At 38.5% G+C, this 24,689-nt stretch overlaps 1 protein-coding gene across 1 annotated transcript in view; it reads right to left on the bottom strand.

Annotated features, from left to right (window-relative positions):
- Positions 1-10,539: 10,539 nt before the first annotated feature.
- The window catches only part of ZBTB11 (zinc finger and BTB domain containing 11), a 35,385-nt gene continuing 21,235 nt past the window's right edge, over positions 10,540-24,689 (bottom strand). The window contains exons 4-11 of the mRNA XM_082655203.1: positions 22,550-23,391; positions 22,169-22,348; positions 18,777-19,022; positions 17,083-17,227; positions 16,273-16,390; positions 13,559-13,717; positions 13,274-13,449; positions 10,540-12,658 (exon numbers count right to left, since the gene is read on the bottom strand). Of these exons, the coding sequence (XP_082511329.1) occupies positions 12,141-12,658; positions 13,274-13,449; positions 13,559-13,717; positions 16,273-16,390; positions 17,083-17,227; positions 18,777-19,022; positions 22,169-22,348; positions 22,550-23,391 (2,384 nt within the window). The 3' untranslated portion in view covers positions 10,540-12,140. The remainder of the gene's footprint in view (positions 12,659-13,273; positions 13,450-13,558; positions 13,718-16,272; positions 16,391-17,082; positions 17,228-18,776; positions 19,023-22,168; positions 22,349-22,549; positions 23,392-24,689) is intronic.

The raw sequence follows: 24,689 nt of genomic DNA, 5'->3' as shown, positions 1-24,689 counted from the left end.
TGGATTGTTCAGTCTATTTGCATTTAATGTTTTATTGATGTAGTTGTAGTTTTGTATGCCATTTTACTTTTTCTTTTTTTATATATACATGTATTTATTTATTTATTTACTTATTTTTGGCTGCGTTGGGTCTTCGCTGCTGTATGTGGGCTTTCTCTAGTTGCGGTGAGTGGCGGCTGCTCTTCGTTGCGGTGCACAGGCTTCTCATTGCAGTGGCTTCTCTCGTTGTGGAGCACGGGCTCTAGGCGCGCGGGCTTCAGTAGTTGTGGCTCACAGGCTCAGTAGCTGTGGCTCACAGGCTCTAGAGTGCAGGCTCAGTAGTTGTGGCGCACGGGCTTAGTTGCTCCGCGACATGTAGGATCTTCCTGGACCAGGGATCGAACCCGTGTCACCTGCATTGGCAGGTGGATTCTTAACCACTGCGCCACCAGGGAAGACCCTTACTTTTGTTTTCTATATGTCGGGTTTTTTGTTTGTTTGTTTGTTCCTCTATTCCTCCCTTACTGCTTTCTTTTGTATTGAGTGAATATTTTCCAATGTAGCATTTTAATTTCTTTAATGATTTTTTCTTTTTTGTTTTTAGTGATTGCTCTAGGGTTTACCATATACACTTTAACTTATCAGAATGAGCTTCAGATTTATACTGGCTTAGTTTGTTATATATAGAAACGTTAATCCTATATAGCTCTACTCTGTTCCCTTGTCCCCCTTTCTGTGGTCCTGTTACACTTGTTACATCTATTAATGTTACAACCCCGACAATACATTAATATAATTATTACTTTACCATCCACAGCCACTCCCTTATCCAATACCTTTTTGCTCTTACCTCCTTTGTGTTGTTATTGGCATATATTTTACACATATATTACATTTCTATATGTTATTGGCTCAGTAATACATTCTACACATTACTTTATACAACTGCTTGGTAAATCAATTAAGGGAATAAAGGAGAATAATTGTGCATACAACCTGCTGTAATTTCAGAACTACCAGACTTCACTGGTGGCACAGTGGTTAAGAATCTGCCTGCCAGTGCAGGGGACACGGGTTCGACCCCTCGTCTGGGAAGATCCCACATTGCTGCGGAGCAGCTAAGCCTGTGCACCGCAACCACTGAGCCTGCTCTCTAGAGCCCACAAGCCACAACTACTAAGCCCACATGCCACAACTACTGAAGCCCATGCACCTAGAGCCCGCGAGCCACAACTACTGAGCCCGCGTGCCTAGAGCCCGTGCTCTGCAAGAAGAGAAGCCACCACAATGAGAAGCCCACGCACCACAACAAAGACCCAACACAGCAAAAAATAAATAAATTTATTTTTTAAAATTTCATAACTACCTTTACTGGTGCTCTTTGTTCTTTTATGTGAATCTGAATTAGCATCTGAGTTCAGTTGCTTTTGGCCTAAAGAATTTCCTGTAAGTATTTCTTATAAAGTCAGGTCTGTTACAACAAATTCTCTCAGTTTTTGTTTATCTGGTAAAGTAACCTCACTTTGGAAACATAGCTTCTCTGGATGTAAGGCTCTTGGTATACAGTTTATTCCTTTGAGTACTTTGAATAAGTTATCTCACTGCTTCTGTCTTCTGTTGTTCTGCTGAGATGTCATCTGTTATTGGGGTGCCTTTGTAAGTGACAAGTTGTTTTTCTCTTGCTGCTTTTACAGTTTTCTCCTTGTCTTTGACTTTCAGCATTTTTAGTATGATGAGTCTGTTTGTGGATCCTTTTATGTTTATTCTTTTTTTGGGGCTGCGCTGCGCAGCCTGGTGGATTAGTTCCCCAAACAGTGATTGAACCCGAGCCCCCTGCAGTGGAAGCGTGGAGTCCTAACCACTGGACTGCAAGGGAAGTCCCCTCTTTCTGTTTATTCTGATTTGAGTTCATTAAGCTTCCTGGATGTGTAGGTTATTATTTTTCAATAAATGTTGGAAGTTTTCAATTATTATTTCTTCAAAAAAATTTTTTTCTGCTTCTCTCTTCTCTCCTTCTAGTACTCCTGTTATGTATATATTAGTACATTTTATGATGTCCCACATTTCTCTGAGGCTCTTCATTTTCTTCATCATTTTTCCTCTCTGTTCTTTGGTTTGCATGATCTCTGTCCATCTATCTTGAAGTTCCTTTCTTTTAGTTATTTTACTTTTCAACTCATTTTATTTGGTTCTTTTTTTCCTTTTTCTTTATTCTCTATTTGAGGTGATATAGGTACACCTTCCTTTGCTTGTTTAGTCACTGTTGCTATGGACTGAATGTCTGTGTCCGCGCTACCCCCACCCCAACCCAAATTCATATGTTGAATCCCTAACTCCCAGTGTGCCTGTAGTTGGAGATGGGGCCTCAAAGGAAGTAACTACAGTTAAAGGAGATCATAAGGGTGAGGTCCTGATCAGATAGAATAACTGTCCTAATAAGGTGAGGTACCAGAATGTTCTCTCTAGAAGAGGTCCTGCGAGCACACAGCAAAATGGCAGCCACCTACAACCCAAGAGAAGAGGACTCAGAATGAAACCTACCTTGCCAGCACCTTGATTTTGGACTTACCAGTCTCCAGAACTGTGAGAAATAAATTTCTGTTGTTTAAGCCACCAGCCTGTGGTATTTTGTTATGACAGCCCAAACAGACTAAGACAGTGGCTTTCTTTAGTTCTGTTTCTTTAAATCTGTCAGGTGGTTACTCTCACAGGCAGTTTCTGTTGCCTACTTTCCCCCCAGTGTATGGGGAATATTTTCCTGCTTCTTTGCATACTTTGTAATTTTTTGTTGGAAACTAGACGTTTTAGATAACATATTGTAGAAAGTCGGGGTACTGATCCCATGCCCCTCTCCCTTCCCAAGGCTTGGTTATTGTTTTTTGCTTGTTTGTTTGTTCAGTGAATAGCTGGATTATTTTAATGGTCTATTTTCCCTCCAATAGTCTAAGCCTCTGATTTTTCTCAGTATGCCAAGTCACCTTGGGATGACAGTTATTTTAGTACTGTTCTCTTCCTCTGTTTCCATGATCACATGAGCTGTTAAACTCCATTAATTGCTGGCTAATTGCTCATTTGTTTTGAATAATACCCTGGGATTAGATTATTAGAGAAATAATTTGGTGTTCAAACAAGCTAATCCAGTCAAACTCTGGTTCCTTTGCAATAATAATTTCCTTTTAAAAAATATTTTATTTATTTATTGGCTGGGTCGAGTCTTATTTGCGGCACGAGGGCTCTTCATTGCAGTGTGTAGGATTCTCTCTAGTGTGGTGCGTGGGCTCTCTAGATGTGGCCCATGGGCTCAGTAGTTGCGGTGCATGGGCTTAGCTGCCCTGCATCATGTGGGATCTTAGTTCCCCGACCAGGGATCAAACATGCGTCCCCTGCGTTGCAAGACAGATTCTTACCCATTGGACCACCAGGGAAGTCCCTGCAATAATAATTTCTGAGGTCAGTGTTTGATATTCATTCTGATTCCAAGAGGGTTCCCCTCAGCTGTCTTTTTCCCTAGTTCTCTCCTACAAACCAGCAGGCCTATAGTTTATCCTATATCTTGAGTCTCCTCTCAATTGCTTCAATAGGCCTCAATATCCTCAGACTCAGTTGCAAATGCAGTCAGCCCTTTGGGAAGAGATTAGGAGCTTTCGACAGTCTGCTTCTACTTCCAGGCAAAGTCTCTGCCAGGATTCTGGAACTGGAGGTGAAGACCATGGCAAGTTTCTGAGTGACACCCCTTCTCTGCAAGCTGAGTTCTTGGCCAAGAGGTGGCTGCAGCCTGAGGTCTTCTCGGCCTTCCTCTCCTGTCACGGAACCACCAGTTCATGAACAGAGACAAGGGCGGGCAGGACCTCTGTCTTCTCAGCTCACTTGGCCCAACGTAGAACCTCTGTTCCACAGGTGGGGGCTGGGTGGAAGAAGGAACCCCCAGAGGTTCCTTCCTGGTTGAGAAGGAACCTCTCAACCACACTTGCTCAGGCCTTATCTCAGCAACAGGTAGCTGGGAAAAGGATGAGAAAAACTGACGGCCTGGACTTCCTGGGAGGACCACCCTCCAACCGGGAGCTGATGGGAGAGGGAGCCTGATATTCTAGGATGCAGCAGTCTGGCATGGCGTTGCCACCTTACTGAGCTGAGACAGGGAAGGGAAGGAGTGGTCTTTGTTCAAATACCACAGGCGCAGGGCTTCCCTGGTGGTGCAGTGGTTAAGAGTCCATGCTCCCAATGCAGGGGGATCGGGTTCGATCCCTGGTCAGGGAACTAGATCTCACATGCATGCCACAACTAAGGAGCCCACCTGCCGCAACCAGGACCTGGTGCAACCAAATATAAATAAATAAATAAATATTAAAAAACCCACCACAGACACTTTTTAAAAAATTTATTTTATTGAAGTATAGTTGATTTACAATGCTGTATTCATCTCTATTGCACAGCAAAGTGATTCAGTTTTACATACATATATACATTCTTTTTCATGTTCTTTTCCATTCTGGTTTATTACAAGATATTGAATATAGTTCCCTGTGCTATACAGTAGGACCTTGTTGTTTATCCATCCTATATATACTATCCCTAACTACCACTCTCCCTCCTCCACCTCTCCTCCCTCTTGACAACCACAAGTCTGTTCTCTATGTCTGTGAGTCTTTTTCTGTTCATTTGAACAGAAAATAAGTTCAAATAAGTTCATTTGTGTCATATTTTAATTCCACATATAAGTGATATCATATGCAAATACCACAGACTCTTGCCTTTCTTAATGAATTCTCATAGATTCTTCTTGAACAGATGTTCCTCATTTGCTGTTTGCCCTTAGGACTATTTACAGATCCCTTAAATGGTTGTTTTTGTTTTCACAATTTTACAGTTTCGTTGGGAAACATATCAGCAGAGTACCTCATCTGTTGTACCAGAAGTCAATCCTCCAACTCATTTAAAAGATAATTTTATCTTGAAACAATCTCAAGCTTACAGAAAAATTACAAGTAGAATAATTTTTGAGACATTTGAGAGTAACTTATCAACCTGATGCCACGTCACATCTGAATTAAGTATTCTTATAAATAGGCACATTCTTTTACGTAACTGCATACAGCCAGGAAATTAACATTGATAGGATACCACCATCTAATCTTTTTACCGCTTTCAAGTTTCACCAATTGCCTTACAGCAAAATAATCTGGTTCAGAATCATGTACTGCATTGTTGTCATGTCTGGTTAGTCACCTTTAATCTGGTACAGTTCTTCAGTCTTTGTGTGTGTGGGTGTGTGTGTGACCTTGACACTTCTGAATATCACAGGCCAGTTACTTGGTAGAATATCCCTCAATTTGGGATTGTCTAATGCTTCCTCATGATTAAAGTTATGCATTTTTGACAGAAATATCACATGATGTTATATTCTTCTAATTGCATTCTATATAAGTGGTACACAATTTTGATTTATCCTATTACTGACCATGATCACTTTGATTACTTGATTAAGGTGTCTGTCAGACTTCTCCCTCATGAAGTTTCTCTTTCCTCCTTTGTAATATTTTTTTATAAGCTAATGTATTTTATTTAGACCTCCAAATAGCTTTTTTTTAAAGAATTATTGAGGTATAAAACTCACCCATTTTAAGTGTACATTTCTTTTTTTTTTTCACAACTCACACACACACACTGTATTTTATTTTTACAAGAGATAAACTGACACCAAGCATTGTAAATGGATGACCACAACAAAAGCAACAATGATTGCAATTACCAAACACAAAACACACTCACACTATGTCATAATATTGACATTCAGTCCAGGAATCCTCCACTGTAACAGCTCCCTCTCCTTTGTAATATTAATAAGTATTTTGTGGGGGAAATATGGAAATGTCCTGCTCCTCTTCAACTTTACAATTTATTCCTTTTAAAAGAATATTTATTTATTTGGTTGCGCTGGATCTCAGTTGCAGCAGGCGGGCTCTTTAGTTGTAGCATGCAAACTCTTGGTTGCGGCAGGTATGTGGGACCTACTTCTGTGACCAGGGATCGAACCCGGGTCCCCTGCATTGGGAGCAGAGTCTTATCCACTGCGCCACCAGGGAAGTCCCTCAATTTATTCTTTCATTTATTTGTATTACTGTTTGTGAAGAAAAGATTAATATAGCAGGTCTGAGCCTGCTACCTTAGAGTCCTGCTAGGAGGACTGTTAAAGCCAAAGTTTGACCTTTGGCTGGCAATTGGAAACTTGACTGGTAAACAGTTCCCTACACTGATACAAAACCTTTCTTAAAAAGTGTGGCTCTCTGTGCTTAAACTCCTTATGCAAACAGTGTGGTTTATGCTGAACAACTGCTTTCCTTCCCGGAGTCTGGAATTTTGGAATGTGCTATGCAGAGGGTGCCTATGTGACCAGCACCAGTAAAAACTTTGGGTTCTGAATCTCTAATGAGCCTGCTGATAGATAACACTCCACACGTGTGTTGTCACAACTCATTGCTGGAGGAATTAAGCATGGCTCCACTGGGGTTCTTGGAAACTTACGCTTGTTTCCTCTGGACTTTGCCTTTTCCCTTCACTGATTTTGTCTTATATCCATTCTCAGTAATAAATCATAGCCATGAGTGTGTGTATTTGCTGGTTCCTGTGAGTGCTTTTAGTGAATCACTGAACCTGGGGGTGGTTTTAAGGACTCCTGATAGTGGACTTACGATTTCCTATTTTCTTTGATGGTGTATAATCTGTTACTCTCATTATTATTATGCTCACTCAATTTGCCATGATTTGGCCAGTAGAAGTCCCTTCGAGGACTTCTGTGCCCTGTTGACATGTCCCCATCATTCTCTGAGCATCTAACTTGCTTTCTGACAGAAGATTTTCCAGACTCGTTTTGTACTTTTCCTGACCCAGCCCTGAAATTAGCCATTTCCCCAAGAAGCCCTAGTTTGTTCTATTGGGGAATGGCTTTTAGAAACCAATACTTAGTACTAGGTGTAATCATTTCTGGTGGGTATCACTGCTCCCAGGCCATCTCAATAAACAACTAGAGAATACATGCGTGTATACACAAACACTTATATACATATACACACATTTACATGGCATTTGTGTCTGACAACTACCAGTTTAACCAATACTTCACATTTCATCATCTCCTTTTCTACCTTTGCGACGCCCTTCTCCGACAGCAAAAATGCTGGTTTTCAATATCCTTAGTGTTTACGTATTTCATCCTCTCTATATAACCAATCTCCCATTGCCTAGGTTGCCTTAACCTCCCACATGGACATCACCCCCTCTAACCCCACTTGATCTCTGACACTCCGATTCAGACCAATCCTCTACGTGGATGGAATGTTTCAGCACCAATTCTCTGACAGCTGGGTGTCCTACAATTCAATTCTGACATTACTACCCAGAGTTAGCACATACCCCATGAGTTAAGGCCTCAATTCCACAAGACTGCACCCACTTCAGATGCTAACAGCAGGTCTTGGATATCCCCAAACCACCCGCAATTCTGCCTGGCCAACTATAAATTTAGGGGCTTCTATGGAGCCCCCCCCCTTTGATAATTCACTAGAACAACTCACAGAGCTCACTTAAAGCACTAAAGTTACAATTACAATTTTATTATAAAGGATACAACTCAGGGATAGCCAAGTGGAAGAGACCCATAGGGCAACGTCTTGGAGGGAGGGGTGCTGGAGCTTCTGTTCCTGTGGAGTTGGAGTGTGCCACCCACCCAGTACATCAATATGCTCACCAACCAGGAAGCTCTCTGAGCCTCTTCAAGTTTTTGTTGAAGTTGCATTATATACAGTGCATAATTGGTTAAATTAATGAATTAATGGCCATAGTGAGTGAACTCAGTCTTCAGCTTCTCTCCCCTCCCTTGGAGGTCAGGGGGTGGGGCAGAAAATTTCAACCCTTTAATCACATGGTTGTTTTTTTTTCTGGCAATAAGCCCCCATGGTGAAGCCATCTAGCCCACCATGTGAATCTCAGATTTTCACTGAGACTGGAAAAAGACAAAGATGGCAAACACAACAGCTATTTAATATTGTACTAGAAGTCCCTGCAGAGTGCTAAGTAATAAGACCAACAGTACTTGGCAAGCATGTGAAGCAACCAGCACTGCTGAGTGTAAAATGGCACAGTTTCTTCGGAAAATATTTCGATATTATCTGCTTAAGTTGAACATCCTCAAATCCAAATGACTCAAATTCCACTCTTAGTTATGTACGCAACAGAAATGCATGTTCATATATATACCAAGAGGATAAAAATGGGCCTTGCAGCATTCTTCATAACCCCAAACTGAAAATAACCCAAACATCTAACTGTGGTAGAAAGGTAAAGTTGTGGTATATTCACAGAAAGTAATGTTTTTTGTAGAGCACACAGAACACAGTAAGAATTCAAATGAGCACAATAAATCCAATCAACAAGGAAAGAATGGAAAAGAGAAGCAGGAATAAGCACGTATGAAGAACTAAGTGGAAATGCTAGTATAAGAAATACAAATTTTAAAATGAATTCAATAGATAATTCAATTAAAAAAACAGTTAAAGATGAAGTTGAGCAACTCCCATAAGGTTATCAGGAATGGAGAAAAAGGAGAGAATGAGACAGGTATTGAGGGTAGAAATAAAACCTTCTCTTAGAAATAAAGAAGTAACCAGAGGAGAAAAATATTTAAAGAAACAACACTATTTGTTTTCCAGGATTTGGAAAAGACTAACCTATAAATCGCTGCTAGAACAAACTCCTTTGAAATCATAGTGGGACTTCCCTGGTGGTCCAGTGGTTAAGACTCCACGCTCCCCATGCAGGGGGCCTGGGTTCAATCCCTGGTCAGGGAACTAGATCCTGCATGCATGCTGCAACTAAGAGCCCGCAGGCCGCAACCAAGACCTGGCGCAGCCAAATAAATAAAAACTAAAAAAAAAAGAAAATCGTAGTACTAAGACTTTAAGAAACGAAATGTCCTAGGGTCCCCAAATCAGAGGAAACTGAGTTGAAACTGTAGTAACCTTGTGATAGATGGGACTGCCAGTTTCAAAGGCGCTGGCTTTTGAAAGCCCAAAGGTGACAAGAGATCAGGATTTAGGTCCACAGAGATCGGAACTAAGAATTCCACACAAAGCTGGGTTGGAACCACTGAAGAGCTACACCTTTAGTGAAAGAACAAGCCAGAAAAAAACTCCATTCACCAACCCAGGCAAAGATATTTGTCTGTCCCAGACTGGGCACGAGGTGGGCAAACAGCCTCCCTTTAAGATTTAGAACAATGACCTTGTTCTCACACTGGTCTAAAGTTCAAATTTACAGTTGCTGGTCTAGGAAACCAGAGTTTGAGAAATTAATATGAAAATAGTGCCTAGCCATTGATACTCTTGGAACAATCTAACAAAAGCAAACATAAAACTGATCTGGGAGGACCCTTTTTCAACGTAGGCAGGTGGCACAGGATTCCAAAGATAAGGCCCTACTGGAGATGCGCTTATACTCTAACATTTATAAAACTCTGGAGAAATCCAATAAACAGCAGTATTCAACTTCAAAACTTCAGATAATAGACTATAAGACTGGTATATTTAAAATAATTAAACAAGTTATCTTTGCATCTTTGCTCTAAGCCTTTACAAACTATAACTATACATTTATAAGATCAGGGGAGACAAAGACTTTTTTTGTTTATTTTCCAAACAGATGTAAAACCCCTGTTTAGGAACCTCCATGAAGATTATAGGTTTAAATTTCCTGATTCAATTATGAGTGGGAAGCATCATGAAGTTTATATCAAAGCTATTATTTTAAAAAAGACAAGACACTGAAGGTCTGGATTAACTCTAAATTTATCAGTTTAGGTAACCTTGTGAAATTATGTAAACAGCCAATGGCTTTTAATAAAACAGCAGTAACAAGCAGATTTAATCAGGAAGGAAGTCATCTGACAACAACAAATCAACGTGTGCTTCTAAAAATGAATTATTATAAACTAAATAATTTTCCCCATGGAAATATAAAACTGAATTTTTGGAACCTTAACACTTATTTCTACACGTAATTTATGTAATTCTCTAAACACATTTAAATGATCCAAAGATGGCGGTTAATTGTACTACTTTTAATTTTGTGGTAAGATTAAGTGTAATAAGTCTTAATAGTATTATGTGTTCTGTCAATGGTTATTTTTTAATGTGTTCAATTCTCCTCCCCTTTAAAAATGGATTAACTCGGACTTCCCTGGTGGCGCAGTGGTTGAGAGTCCGTCTGCCGATGCAGGGGACACGGGTTCATGCCCCAGTCCGGGAAGATCCCACATGCCGCAGAGCAGCTGGGCCCATGAGCCATGGCCGCTGAGCCTGTGTGTCCGGAGCCTGTGCTCCACAACGGGAGAGGCCACAACAGTGAGAGGCCCACTTACCGCAAAACAAACAAAAAAACAAACGGATTAACTCAATAACATATCAAATAACAGCAACTGATTTATGAGCTGAAAATAGTGACAAGCTCAACTCCAAAGCTTATGCCTTAAACAAGATTCAACATCTTTTATTTACATATTTATGACATACATTAATGGGTCTTATACAATTAACTAAATCTAATAACAATGGTGACAAGGGAACATAAAGACACAATTCCAAATTTTTGTCAGGTTGAAATACATTTTCATTAACTGAAAGATATGATAAACAAGCAGCCATTATAAAGTTACAGACTGTATGTTAATCCACTTAAAACTGAAAGTCAGCCACACAGCTATCAAAACAATGGGAAATTTGCAAATGCAAATATTACATATACAGGTACAATGCATGCATGGCATCACATTTATTCTTCATCTTTTAAGCCACTTTTAAAGTAAACTGGAATACGCATCTTAATAATATATGTACATCAAGGCACATTCTTTTCTTGTGCTTTAGGAATGACTTACATGTGATCTGCTCGTATCTTAATTTTACAACTTATATTAGCTTCTAATACTTAGAAGTTTAATTTTAACAATTACAGCTTGAGTGGTAGTTTCCCAGGAGAGAAATGTGGCATCTCCCCGTGGCTATTTTGAAAAACGAGAAAACTGGATAGCTTAAAGAGGTGGGAATTTAAAAATCAAACACACAAATTAATTTAACTTTCAGGCAACTTTTAAAAAGAATTTAATTTTAACAATTTGGTGGGCCATAATCAATTTCTTTAAGTAGTATACTGTAATGAGGGCTGAAGAATTTTCAATATTCTGAAATTACTTAACAATTACATGGTATCCACAGGACCGCTGTAGATGTCTATATTGCTATCCTACTTCTAAACTGCAGTTCTTCAACAAAATTGAACAATTAAACATGATACAAAAGCTGCAAACATACCAAACCTAGTTTTAACTTTTTTCCCATTTATCATCTTATGTAATCATGGAGAAATTTCCCATCAACAGTTTAAAAACAATGTTCTTTGCTCATGGTCAATTTACTTGCCTTGAAGGATAGTAGAGTAAGGCTTTAATAGGCATTTCATGCATTTTAATGGCATTTAAAAAAATCAGCTATTCATTTAGGGGTTCCCCATATAGATTAAGTACACTGTGCAAACTTGATTACAACATGTAACTCATTAAGTGCTTTAAAATAAAGAATCCCTGACTTTATAAGGGGTTAAAATAAATAGTAAGTCAAGAATCACAGATCTGAAGCATTTAAAAAAATGTAATATACTTATGCATCGCACTAAAACGTTTTATATTAGAATTTTTAAACCATAAACAAGGCAAATGAAATCACAGAACCTCTATATTTTGAGAATAAAAGAGAAGAAAAGCCAATTAGTACAGCCTTTTAAACTCAAAGTATATAATAATGTCAAAATGCAAATGAAACTGTACGGTTTTTAATTTATTTAGTACAGTTCTTTATAAACATTAATTCATAAAAAGTATACCATGATAATCCACTGCCATCAAACAGATTTGTTTTCAATTTCTTTACAGTAAATGGACTTTTCTACAGAACCCATTAGCCAGACAAACCGTTTAGAAATGTTAAAACACCACCAAAACAGCCCAGAGCCTTGATGTACAAACTCTAGGCAGACAGCCACATAGTACTGTAAACAAATGTTCTGTGAGTTCAGTTTATGTGAGATGTCCCTTCTGTTCATCTCGATTACTACATTCACTCTGTTTCTGAAATATGGGCCACCTCTACTTCAACAGTTTGAATAGCTTCTGCAACTTCAGACAGCTTCTGTCCTTGCTGTTGTGCTAACACATAGTTAACCACTTGCATAATACTTTGGTCAGAAAGTGTAGATACTGACGGACATTCTTCAGTAGCTGCAACAGCTTCGAGAGCTTCCATAGTTTCTCCTGTCACTACCACAGTTTCAAGTTCTTGAGGACCGCTGTTTTCTTGTTCCTGCATATCTGCTGTTAAGATGCTAACAGCATGCTCCACTTGAGTTCCTTGGTTATGAAACTGAAGGGTATCTTTTTCCAGCATAATTTTGCAAGGCACATAATCTCTGTGGAATTTAGTCATATGTTTACGGAGTGTTCGAGCATCTATGTAGGCTTCACTACATACCGGACAGACATAGGGCCGTTCACCTGTATGTGTTCTGACGTGGCGTTTTAGAGATCGGGCATCAGCCCAAGCTACTCCACATGTTAAGCACTCAAATGGCTTAACTCCTATTAAAAAAGAAACAAGAGAGGTGTATGTGTGGTGAGGTCCAAGTACCAAAATATATTACAGCTGCCTGATAAATAATGCTTTTCTTTTAAGTACAGTAGCCCATAAACGTTTCTATCTTGACTATGGCGGTCTTTTATTTAGAACCAAATGGTTTCTCTTAGAATAAAGCAGATTCTGGATATAATCTCTCTAAAGATGTTCCTATTGATAGAAGTTACTGAGAGACAATCCTGAGGTTCTGTGAATAGTCTCTTTTAGCCTTCACAGCAATCCTATAATCCTAGGATAAAAAACCAGAAACTTCAAGTAGTCCATTCCAGCATAAAAATATTGATATAGAGTATTAAGCTCACTAAAACAGGAATCTATCTATCTACACAACAATTAGGTAGTCAGGTTCAGGATCACCTCTATCACTTGAATAAATCTTCCACAACATGGGATTAATCTCTTATTAAGGAAAGCGAGATAATAGGCAAGAGGAATGGTAAAAGGAGAATCACTACTGGACTGGCTTTTATTCTACTGAAAGTTTTATATATATATATATATATATATATATATATATATATATATATATATATATATAAAACTATATGAAGTATAGTTACCTCCATGGTTGTTCATGTGTCTCCTATACTCTCTCAGCTGAGTGAATTTTCTTCCACATTGTTCACACACCCGTTCCAGGTTTTGCTTTGCTCTTCCTTTTTTTCCATGGGTAGCTTTCTTTACATGCCTTCTGAACAATGCCTTTTCATAAAATTCTTTGCCACATATATTACACCTAAAATAAAGGAAAACCCCAAATTATTTTTTCCAAAGCACCAGAATCCATAATAATTAATCCAAGTACATTTATATCTTAAGTTTAGATCCTCCTCAGATTTACCCACCTGTAAGGCTCAGTGACAGAGTGAGACTTCACATGGGAATACCAATCTTTCTTCCAACTATAGCACTTATCACAAAATTGGCACTGGAATGGCTTCACACCAAGATGTTTGTTCATGTGCTGGCGAAGATCTCTAGCTTCAAAGAAACTTTTCTCACATCTGCAATAACAAAGTTCATTCACCCAACTGGATCATCTTATTCTTTTAAAAGAAGTTTCCAAGAACTCAGTATATTCTTGGGTTTCTAGAACTCCACAAGATGATCCCAATTTAAAACAAAAACAATTCTTACTATTCCAATCTTGCATCAAGGCTACAGGGTCTTAAGTTCTTTTAGCTGCAGAGTACTAGAAACATTTTAGAAAGAATCCTGCACAGCTCCCAAGGGTTATCATAGGTGTTATTATTTTCTGTCTCCTCCTCAACCCCATCTGATCTCCCCTTTTTACATCCCTTTTCACCCTCTCCCAGTCTCTGTCCATCTATTGGAAGTAGGCCTCACTCTTGACCATAAGGATGGAGCAACTGACTTAGGCCTAGGTCAATCAGAGCACAGCATTCTCTTAGCCATAGTGATCGATTCACAGAAAACCAAATGCCTTAACCAGATCCAATGGTAGCGAACCTCAGGGCTTTTATAGGAACTACGAGAAAAGCAGCTTGACAATCTGGGAGTTGAGAGGATGTAAGGCTGAAATCATTGCCACTGCCTTGTCCATACGGAGTCTCAGAGACATCAAGTGCTAATGAATCTGAAACCAGTTTACATTAAACTATTCAGACTCCTAGATTCGACTTTCATTCAAGTCAGTTTATTTTATTTTTAAATTTTTAAGAATAAATTTATTTATTTGTTTTTATTATTGCCTGTGTGGGTCTTTGTTGCTGTGCGCGGGCTTTCTCTTTGTTGAGGTGGGACTACTACTTTTTTGTGGTGCACAGGCTTCTCATTGTGGTGGCTTTTTTTTGTTGTGCAGCATGGGCTCTAGGCGCACGGGCTTCAGTAGTTGTGGCACACAGGCTTAGTTGCTCTGCGGCATGTGGGATCTTCCCGGACCAAGGCTCGAACCCATGTCCCCCGCATTGGCAGGCGGGTTCTCAACCACTAAGCCAGGGAAGCCCTCAAGTCAGTTTAAATTGGGTTTTCTTATACTTGCAACTAAAAATGTATGAATACTAAACTATCTTTGTTTTAAAATAAGACTGATTATAGAGTGACATCAGCATATAGGGCAGAGCAGGTAACTCCAAAAGCCCATCCCTACATGAAAGCAGTAAACACATGGGCAAAAACTGTCAGAATCAATTTTATTGGACCTCTGGAAACTAATTAAAAGTTTACAGTGACCAGGTAAATATTTAATCAAGAAAGCAATTGCTGAATCTTGGTAAGAGAGCTCTGTGGCATTTCAACTCACCCTGGCCCCATCCCCGGGCTCCTCAGCTCAGCAGACAGACTGCACTCCTGCTACGGGTCCCTAGTACCAGAGGAACTTATTCTCACAGAGCTGTAGTTGTTCTGAGCTATCTGATGACTTCTTGAGGTTACCCCTCAAAGGGTCTGCTTGTATTTACCCTAACTCTTCCAGGGCTGAGGACTCGGGGAGGGGTGGGGAGTACAGAGGAGCAGATGGCTGGAAACACTTACAGGCAAATGTATTAGCCACAGCTGCTGGGGCAAGGAACAGCAGTTCGGTGCAAACAATATCCAAACCAAAAGCCTGTGAGGAAAAGGCTGGAGACCGAGATGTTTTGGGGAATGAGAGCTTTGAAAAACTCTCACATATTCCCAGGAATCTAGAAGTCCAAATATCTGCCCAGTGCTGGGCACATGCTCAGAAAAGACCCGAAAAGGCTCTATACTCTCACCAATGGCTGACTCTGCACAAACAGAAAGAGAAGACCAAGGCAGAATTGTAAACTGCCTGGCCTGAGTATTGAAGGCATTCTGGAATTAGTGGTGATGCTCACACAACACCGTGAATGTACTGGAAGCCACTAAACTGAACACTTTAAAATGATGAATGTTATGTTCTATGAACTTTACTTCAATTATAAAAAAGATTTCAAGAGGCTTTGGAAAATGAAAAGAGGGAAAAAGGAATCTGAAGAAGGGAGAAATGAGCAGAGGGCCAAGTACTTCCGAGGAACTGCCTAGGAAGAATCTCTGGCTGGCACCAAGGGACCCTTCTTTCCTACAGTCCCTACTGTAGGAAAGAACTGGTTGCACATTTGAACAACTTCTTTAAATCATTTAAAATGAGTGATTTGTATGGTATGAAATTTGTGTCTAAATAAAACTGTTACATAAATAAATAGGAACATCTAGACAAAAACAAACTGATAAAATCAAGAGTAAACAAATAACAGTTTAATATTATCTTCAAGTATTCTGCCTTTTCAGTTTTACTGAGGTGTAACTGACAAATAAAATTGTCAGATATTTAAAGTGTATACTGTGATGATTCAGTACATGTATACACTGTGAAAGGAATCCTCCCACTTGTTAACACACCCATCACCTCACATATATATACGTTTGTGTATAATTACATATGAATATTCAAGTTCCTACTCTCTTAGCAAAATTCAATCATATTATACAGTGTTATCAACTATAGTCACCTCAAATATTTTCTTTTGAAACAACTTTCAAATAAACTGAGTAAGAACACAAGGAAATTAATTGAATGGTTCACATATTAAATACTTACTGAGTACAATGATAGCCTCGAACTTCAGGCTTTGGTTGGTGTTTCTTTAGGTGCTTGCTGAGCCCAGAGCCCCTGTGAAAAGACTTTCCACAAACTGAGCAAAGGTACTTGGACTCTCCTATAAAAAATAAAAACCATGTCACAAATCCAGCAATCAGGTGCTCTTCCAACAGAATGCTTTACGTTGTATTTCAGAAGTTATTTTATCAAGTGGGCACGGAAGCTGTAACATGTGGCATCCACCTTCTAAGAATAACAAACTATGTCAAAATCCCTATTTTCTCTCAACCAGAGTACTAGAGAGGCTACTACTACTACCCACAGAATGTGACAGGCTTGCATGATCATCTGGATTATAACAGTGTAGAGTTGTATACAAGTTCTAGAGCAGATTATCTACCCTTCATCAGCCATTTTCCACATAACTGCTTTAAACACCTGAAAATAAGTATATGTGGACTAAAAGTTCTAATAAAATTATAAGCCACATACCATGCTGACAGTTACATCTGTCTACTGCTTAACTTTTTAAAAGCAAGACCATTTCCTTAGGTGCCTGGATTTAATACTCAGTACACATTTTTCTGCACTGACTGAAACAAAATTTTTACACAAATAAGATAGCTCTAAAACTAGATTATAAGAACAACTTTTAAACTTTACTCTAAAAAAAAAACAAAAAAAAACAAAAAAAACCTTACTCTCATTAATAAAAAACTGCACACATACAGTCATCTTACAGCATAATCAATATACTAGTAAATTAATAGTATATAACATGTAACTATGTCAATATAAGTTTCTCATTACCTGTGTGAATACTCATATGTTCCTGAAGACTCCGTTTGGTAACAAATGACTTAACGCATAGTTCACACTGGAACTGCTTCTGTGATTGATGGAGACTCTGGTGTAATTTTAGACCGTGCTTGTAGATGAAAGTCTTTCCACAGACCTAAGAGAGCACAGGTGTTTAAACCAGTAAAACAGGAAAAGAGATAAGGGCTGTTTCTGAAGAATGAGGACACAGGATCTACTATGCTATTTTAAATTAAAAACTTAAATTATAAACAAAATGACAAAGTTAAAGTTGATACAAGGGCCAAGGATTTTAGCTGGCTGATCATCTTCTGATTCAGTAGTTAACCAATATTGCTATTTTTCTTACACCCATGAGATCACTAGAAGAACTCAAAACAGTATGCAAAAAAACCTCATACTGTCCTTTGTGAGACTGGTAAACAATATATCTTATATTAAAAGAGACATGGGAGCTTAATCAAGAACAATATACTCAACTCCTGCTATACCAACTAGAACAGTGCTTCTTAAACTCTCTATGTTGAAGAACCAGTTTTTTTCTTTCCCCAATCTATTAGGGAGAGATTTTTGTTAAACACAATGAAAATGTCACAGTATCAAATTACCATGACAGTTTCTACATGCTACTCTCCATCTTTGCACTTATCTTTTATGGACCACACATTTTGAGTAGTGCTACACCAGAAGACCAGAGGCCGAATTAACACTTAGTTTTTAAATATATGAATAAAATGATGCTTAGGACTTGGCTTCAAAATAACTGAAGGGAGGGGGAAGTAAGGGAGTGAGAGACAGTACATATAAAATACAACTGACCACAGGTAACCAACAAGGACCTACTGTATAGCACAGGGAACTACACTCGATATCTTGTAATAACCTATAATGGAAAAGAATCTAAAAAAGAATGAATGGATGAATGAATAAATACATAAATGAATCACTTTGCTGAACACCTGAAACTAACACAACATTGTAAATCAACTATATTTCAATAAAAATTAAAAAAAAATCCCACAATTGACTATGTGTTGATAACTATTAAAGCTGGGTGAAGAGTACATGAGGGTTTATTCTACTCTCTTACATTCTTTTTTCTTATAATACGAAGCTTAAGAAACGAAAGAGAGAGAGAAAAACATTAAAAATTTCACTGGTTCCAAAACTGTTTATTAATAAAAATAGTGGGTCATCCTTATATGCAAGGCTATAGGTGCTACTAGAAATTTTTCACCGTTGCAAATAGCCCAAAGCTGGCTTATCACAGGATTCTTTACCCAGGAATCACATTTTGGCATTTAGTCTTCAGCTCTAGAGAAGGACACATAGCTTAGGCAGAATTTCTACTAAGACGTGTTTAACTCACAGGTTCCTTCCCAAGCCAGGTTGGTCCTACTGAACGTTAAGGGATGACTGAGATGATGAATTGGTTATTCTCACCCTGTATCGCTCTGAATCCTAGCAAGTTTCCCGAACATCCTAAATAGATTAATTTCAAGTTACAACTTCAGCCAAATTAAAGAACAGAACTGGGAATCACCCTTGACCTAGGCAACAAACTGAAAAAGTTATGGACTTCCTGTGACATTTTACCAAAGTGATGTGACGCCAGAATCAACCAGTCTTATCACCGGTTATGTTCCAATCTTCTTTAAATAACAAAATAAATATAATGGCTTTACCTGGCATGCATGTGGTTTTACCCCTGTGTGCTTTAACATATGTATTCGAAGAGAATATAATTTAGGTAATGTCCTTCCACATATCGAACATATAAATTCGCGTTTGGTTCTGCCCTTCTCAGATGATGATCCTGATGCCTCATTAGGTGCAGAACTGGAAGAGGATGAAGTAGGTGCATCTTTCCTGGTATGTCGAATAAGGTGTGCTCTCAAGGAGGCACTGTACTGAAACTGTTTCTTACACAACTAAAAGAAAAAGTAAACAAAATTCTGCCTGAATGTATTTCCATCACAAATGTTAAGTGAAACTCAACTTGTACTTCAACATTCCATATCTTTGTTACAATTATATCACTCAATAAACATATATACTATGTAAAAGACAATATGCTAGGTACCACACTATAGAAATGAAAGGGACAGACCCAGCCTCTACTCTGCAAAGATTTATAATCTAACCACAAAAACAGGATTTATATGTAAATAGGTGAAAGATCAATACTTAGGAAGAGGGAATAATCAGAGTATAAGGAAAGGCATCATCACCGAGGCTGGGTGTTGAAGGAATGGTAAGACACAGACAAAGACAAGAATACTATTATTATATGAGTACTAACAGTTGTTAGGAAGAGCAAAAATAGGGGCTGGAAAAAGTAGGAAGATAAAACTGTGATAGTCCTTGGGTTTTACCCTGTACTTGTTGAGTATTCCTGAAAGCTTCTGTTCTTTATTTTAAAATCAGAGTTATTTATAGTCATGATCTACAAAACTTTTTTTTAATAAGTAAAACTGGCCTCTTGGTTCACTACTCTACTTTTTTGACTCTTTCTTAATGATTATCTCTGTAATTCTGAGTAATATGAATAATAGGAAGTGACCCTCTCCTTTACCTCTCCACTCTCTACACGTACATGATCCTTCCCATTACCATACTTTCTCAATACAGCTTTATGATCATTTTGATGAGATCAATTTCAGTGCTTACATTATCTGGATGACATACATGTTATTACAGCTGGACCATACAGACAGTATGAGTCTCTTTCCTTTCCTTTCGTTTCCTTTTCTGTTTTATTTATCTTTGTATTTACTGCTAATTCATCATCAAACCTTTCTCTCAACTGTCTATTGGGAGAAGGTTTAAAACATCACCTTGTGGGAGATCGCTGTCAAAGCACTACGTTGGTGTTCCAGACTGGGGCGGTTGTTTCCCACGCTTGGACTCTACAGATTGGACCCCATGTTTCCCGTTTCCCATGTCTTGCTCATTTTAGAGGAATACCTCTGCCGACAGCTTCCTGAGAAAGGGAGTTTGGGAGGTAAAACTTTGCAGACCTTGCATGTCTGAAACTGTTCTTATTCTACCATCATAAATATAGTTTGAATACTGATTCCAAGTTAGAAATCATTTCCTTTTATAATATTAAAGATATTGTGCCTTTGTCTTCTAACTTGCACTGTTGCTGCTGAAAGGCCTGAAACTATTCTGACCCTTATCCTTTCTCTCTTGTAATTTATAAGATTTTCTTTGTACCTTGATTCTGAAATTTCATAATATATCTTGGTATAGATTTATTTTCACCCATGATTCTGGACATTCAACGCACCCTCTTAACAAGGAAACTTCTATTTTCAAGTTCTCAAATTTTTTTTTCATTGCATTAGTGATTTCTTTCTCTCTATGCTGTTTGGAATTATCTGGATATTAGAAGACAACCTAGACCAATCCTCTAAAATTTCTTTCACTCCCATTTTTACCTTGTCTTTTGCTTTATTTTCTGGGTGATTTAGTCAATTGTATTTCCTAACTTTTCTATATGTGTTATTATGTATTTTATTCCTAAGAAAAACTCTTCTGTTCTCTTGATGTGTCCTTTTAAAAACACAGTACATAGTTATTGTTTTACTGATGTAATTGTTTTATTTATCTCTAATATAAATCATAGTTTGTGGTTTGGGTTGTGTGTGGGGGGGTGTTTGAGTTTTCTTTTAACTGCATAGTATTGGATTCCTCAAAGTTGTTTTTTTGCTTCAAATATTTGTGAGTCTGTATACCTGATGTCTATTCACATTTCAAAATAAGACATTTAAAAACCGATTGGAACTTGTGTGTAAGCAGAGGAGTAAACTATTAACCACAGGCTTTAATGAGCAGTATCTTTAGATCTTTTGTTATCAGACTTCGGATTTCTCACCTTTAAGAAATCCTTCTATTTTAAGATTAAGGGTTTGGTTGTTAATATTCTAGAACTTGAGTAGGGAAAGAGAGCTTGAAAGGATTCAATATTCAGTATATATGCTTTTACCTTCCCTTGTTTGGTATATAGTACATTCACCCTCATTATTCACAGTGTTCCCTAGAGCAGTGGTGGGTTTTATCTTTTTCAGAGAGTAGAAGATGAATCTTTGGCTGAAGGCATGGTGGTAGTGATTTACTTACTTCTTAGAAAGACTTTCTAGGGACTTCCCTGGTGGCAAAGTGGTTAAGAGTCCGCCTGCCAATGCAGGGGACTCGTGTTTGAGCCCTGGTCCAGGAAGATCCCACATGCTGTGGAGCAACTAAGTCTGTGTGCCACAACTACTAAGCCTGTGCTCTAGAGCCTGCATGCCACAACTACTGAAGCCCGTGCGCCACAACTACTGAAGTCTGCGCACCTAGAGCCCATGCTCTGCAACAAGAGAAGCCACCGCAGTGAGAAGCCGGCGCACCACAATGAAGAGTAGCTCCCGCTAGCCGCAACCAGAGAAAGCCCATGTATAGCAATGTAGACCCAACGCAGCCAGAAAAAAAACCAAAACAGACTTTCTAACAACCAGACTCATCTCTACTTTCAAGGTAGCTAGTACCATTAATTTCTGAGCCTTTTGGTAGTTCTGCAATACAATTTAGATTGATTCTTAGCTTTCCACACTGAAAGCCTGGGAATGAGCCCTTTCAAATCTGCTGAATCAATGACTCCATCTAGGGACTTCCCTGGCAGTCCAGTGGCTAAGACCCTGTGCTTCCACTGCAGGGGGGTACAGGTTCTATCCCTGGTTGGGGAACTAAGATACCGCATGCCGCATGGGGCAGCCAACAAACAAACAAAAACCACTCCATCTATTTATCAGAATCCAGAATTTAGTTGCTAAGGTCTCCTGTTCTTTTCCTTTCTATGAGCTTTTTAAAAAGATCGTTTTACTGTTGTCTTACTAGGGTATCAAGAAGCAGCAGAGGTAAATATTTTTTGGCAAGAACATGACATGTACAAATCAGAAGATAACTCTTACGGCAATGTAAGGGTGACAGAGAGAAGAGAGAACACAAATGGCAGGATAAAAATGAAGCAGTAAATTGGATTCTATTTATAATGAAGTTATAGCCATCTATAATTAGCTTTCCAGATACTTACTGGACACTTGTAATCTCTAGCTCTTTCATGTTTCAGTATGTGCTTTATAAGAGCATATCGTCTCTGAAAAACCATTCCACATTCCCCACATTTATGGGATGCTTCTTCTTCGGTATTCTCTTTAGCATCCCTTTTTGGTTGTTTCATCTTTTTTCCTCTTTGAACTAATTTCTGAGCCACCTAATTAAAGAACAGAAAACACAATCTAAATAAATTAACTATCTCAAATTCACATTATCTTAATATTGGTATTTAAAACATTAAATTGCTTTCCTGCATCCACTCCCCTTCCCCCCAAGATAATTATCACCATAAGTTTAACTGCAGAATGTTTTCAACTTAAAGCTAAAACTACAAAGGTAAACTCTTTTTTCATCATACCTGTTGAACTGCTGACTTGGAAATGGCTTTCCGTTTCTGCAGCTTCTTCTCCATTCCTTTGTGTAGTCGGATATATCCTCCTTCGTTAACAGAACGCTGCCGAAGCCTGCTTCTGTAAGTATCATCATCATCGGGACTATGGTCTGTCTGTGCTGTCGGTTCAACTAGATTTTCCTGATTTTTTAAAGACTGGCCAAGCTTCTGCCTATGCTCTGAGATATCTTCAGCACAGATATCCTCTGTTGCTGTATCATTTCCCATATTACTGTTTTCTGGAGAGCTACTGATTACATTCTCTTTTGAAAGCTTAGGATGAGTATTAGAGACTGTGCCATCTTCTCTGCTGTTTAAAGTTTCTAGTTCTGTCTGGCTGTTTTTTGTTCCTAAATCAACAGACTCCATTTCAGGATGGGAATCAGTTACACAGCCTACAGGTGACAGAGCAGCTTCGGTCTGTGAAGAAACCTGGGGCTCAGGCTGTTGTCCTAGCTCTCCATTCTGCTCTGGCAATTCTCCATTCACCAGCAGTACAATTTCACAATCCCCAAGTTCAGTGGATAAAGTTGTTGTGGTTCCCTCGTTGTTAGCCACAGGAGGTGCTGTACCTCCATTTTGTTCTGTTAAGTCCTGTGTAGATGTAACTGTTTGTACCTCACCCTTCTTATATACTGTTAGCTGCTTCTCTTCCATTAGTTTATGTACACTTTCACAGATTTCTAAAACTTCTGACATGAAAAGATGACGAGCCAAGATGGCTACATCAGCCATGCTACAGAAGTCAAAACTTAGCACAGAAGTATAGGCAAATTCCAGTAAAGGAAGGAAGCTTGCCTTACAAAAGCCTATGCGAAACAAGAAAGATGAAAGACAAAAAAGTCAAATCACCACTAAAACACCTTGTAGAAACAATTACTGTATAATTATGACAATATAAAATAGAATATAAAGGCAAATATGACCATTTATTCTGCAATTAAATACCCTGGATTTGTTTTGAGTTCTGGTTGCTTATTAAGCCTTGACTAACTAACTTCTATGAGCCGAGTCTCTCAATACCTAAAATAGAAAATAATATCACACTTACTGCCTCAAAGAGTTGTTGTAAGGCAGTCATTTTCAAAATGTACTCCTTAGAACCCCGGGGGTTCCTCAAATTCCCCTCAAGAATCATCTGCTGGAGAATGGAGGGTAAAAAAAGAGAGGGAGGCAGGTGAGTAGGCAGGGTTCAACCAACCTGTCCCCTAACCTCACTGCAATAAGTATAGCTGTATATTTTAATAATAGAAGTCCATATAAAAATTTGACTGTAAACAGAGGGTTCTACTATTAAAAACTTTAAAACAAGGTCTACAGCAGAGGGTCAGCAAAATTTTTCTGTATAGAATTAGATAATAAAGATTGCAGGCCATAAAGTGTCTGTTGCAACTACTTAATTCTGCCATCGTAGCTGGAAAGAGAAGCCATATATTATAATATGTATACAAATGGGCATGGCTATGGTACAATACAACTTTATTCAGAAAAAGGGAGGGAAAGGAGGACTGGCGGCCTTTGGGTTATAGTTTGCTTATCTTTGTTCTAAGGAATAAGACAATTACTATACACATGAGGTATTAGGTTCTCATTTTATGTGAGAAAATAAGATCAGTTTATTTCTAAGTTCTCAGTACTTCACTTTCGAAACCCATTTTTAAAATTCACATGATTCAAATATCAGAAGATTACACAGTGAAAAGTCCAACTCCATCTCCATGACCAGAATGATTAAGAATTTGTACAGATTTTTAGAGTCTTTATACAGTCAAACAAATACTCTTATGCCTCCTTCTTATAGTAGGTGTTATACTACACATTCTTTTCTGTGCCTTGCTTTTCTCATATAATAATTTATCTTAAGAGATATTTTATTAAAATACAGGGAGCCAAAGCAACCTTTTAAAAACTCATGTTTGGGAATTCCCTGCTGGCTCGGTGGTTAGGACTCTGCGCTTCTGCTGCAGGGGGAACGGGTTCAATCCCCAGTGAGGGAACTAAGATCCCGCAAGACATGCAGCATGGCCAGAAAACCCCCAAAACCAAAAAACTCATGTTTGCTGTGTTTTTCAGTTTTGACTCAAGATACATAAAATGTGGTCCTTTT

The sequence above is a fragment of the Grampus griseus genome, assembly GCF_964374135.1.
Source record: "Grampus griseus genome assembly, chromosome: 5".
NCBI lineage: Eukaryota > Metazoa > Chordata > Mammalia > Artiodactyla > Delphinidae > Grampus > Grampus griseus.
Note: the sequence above shows the minus strand (reverse complement) of the source record. Positions and strands in the feature narration are given on the sequence as shown.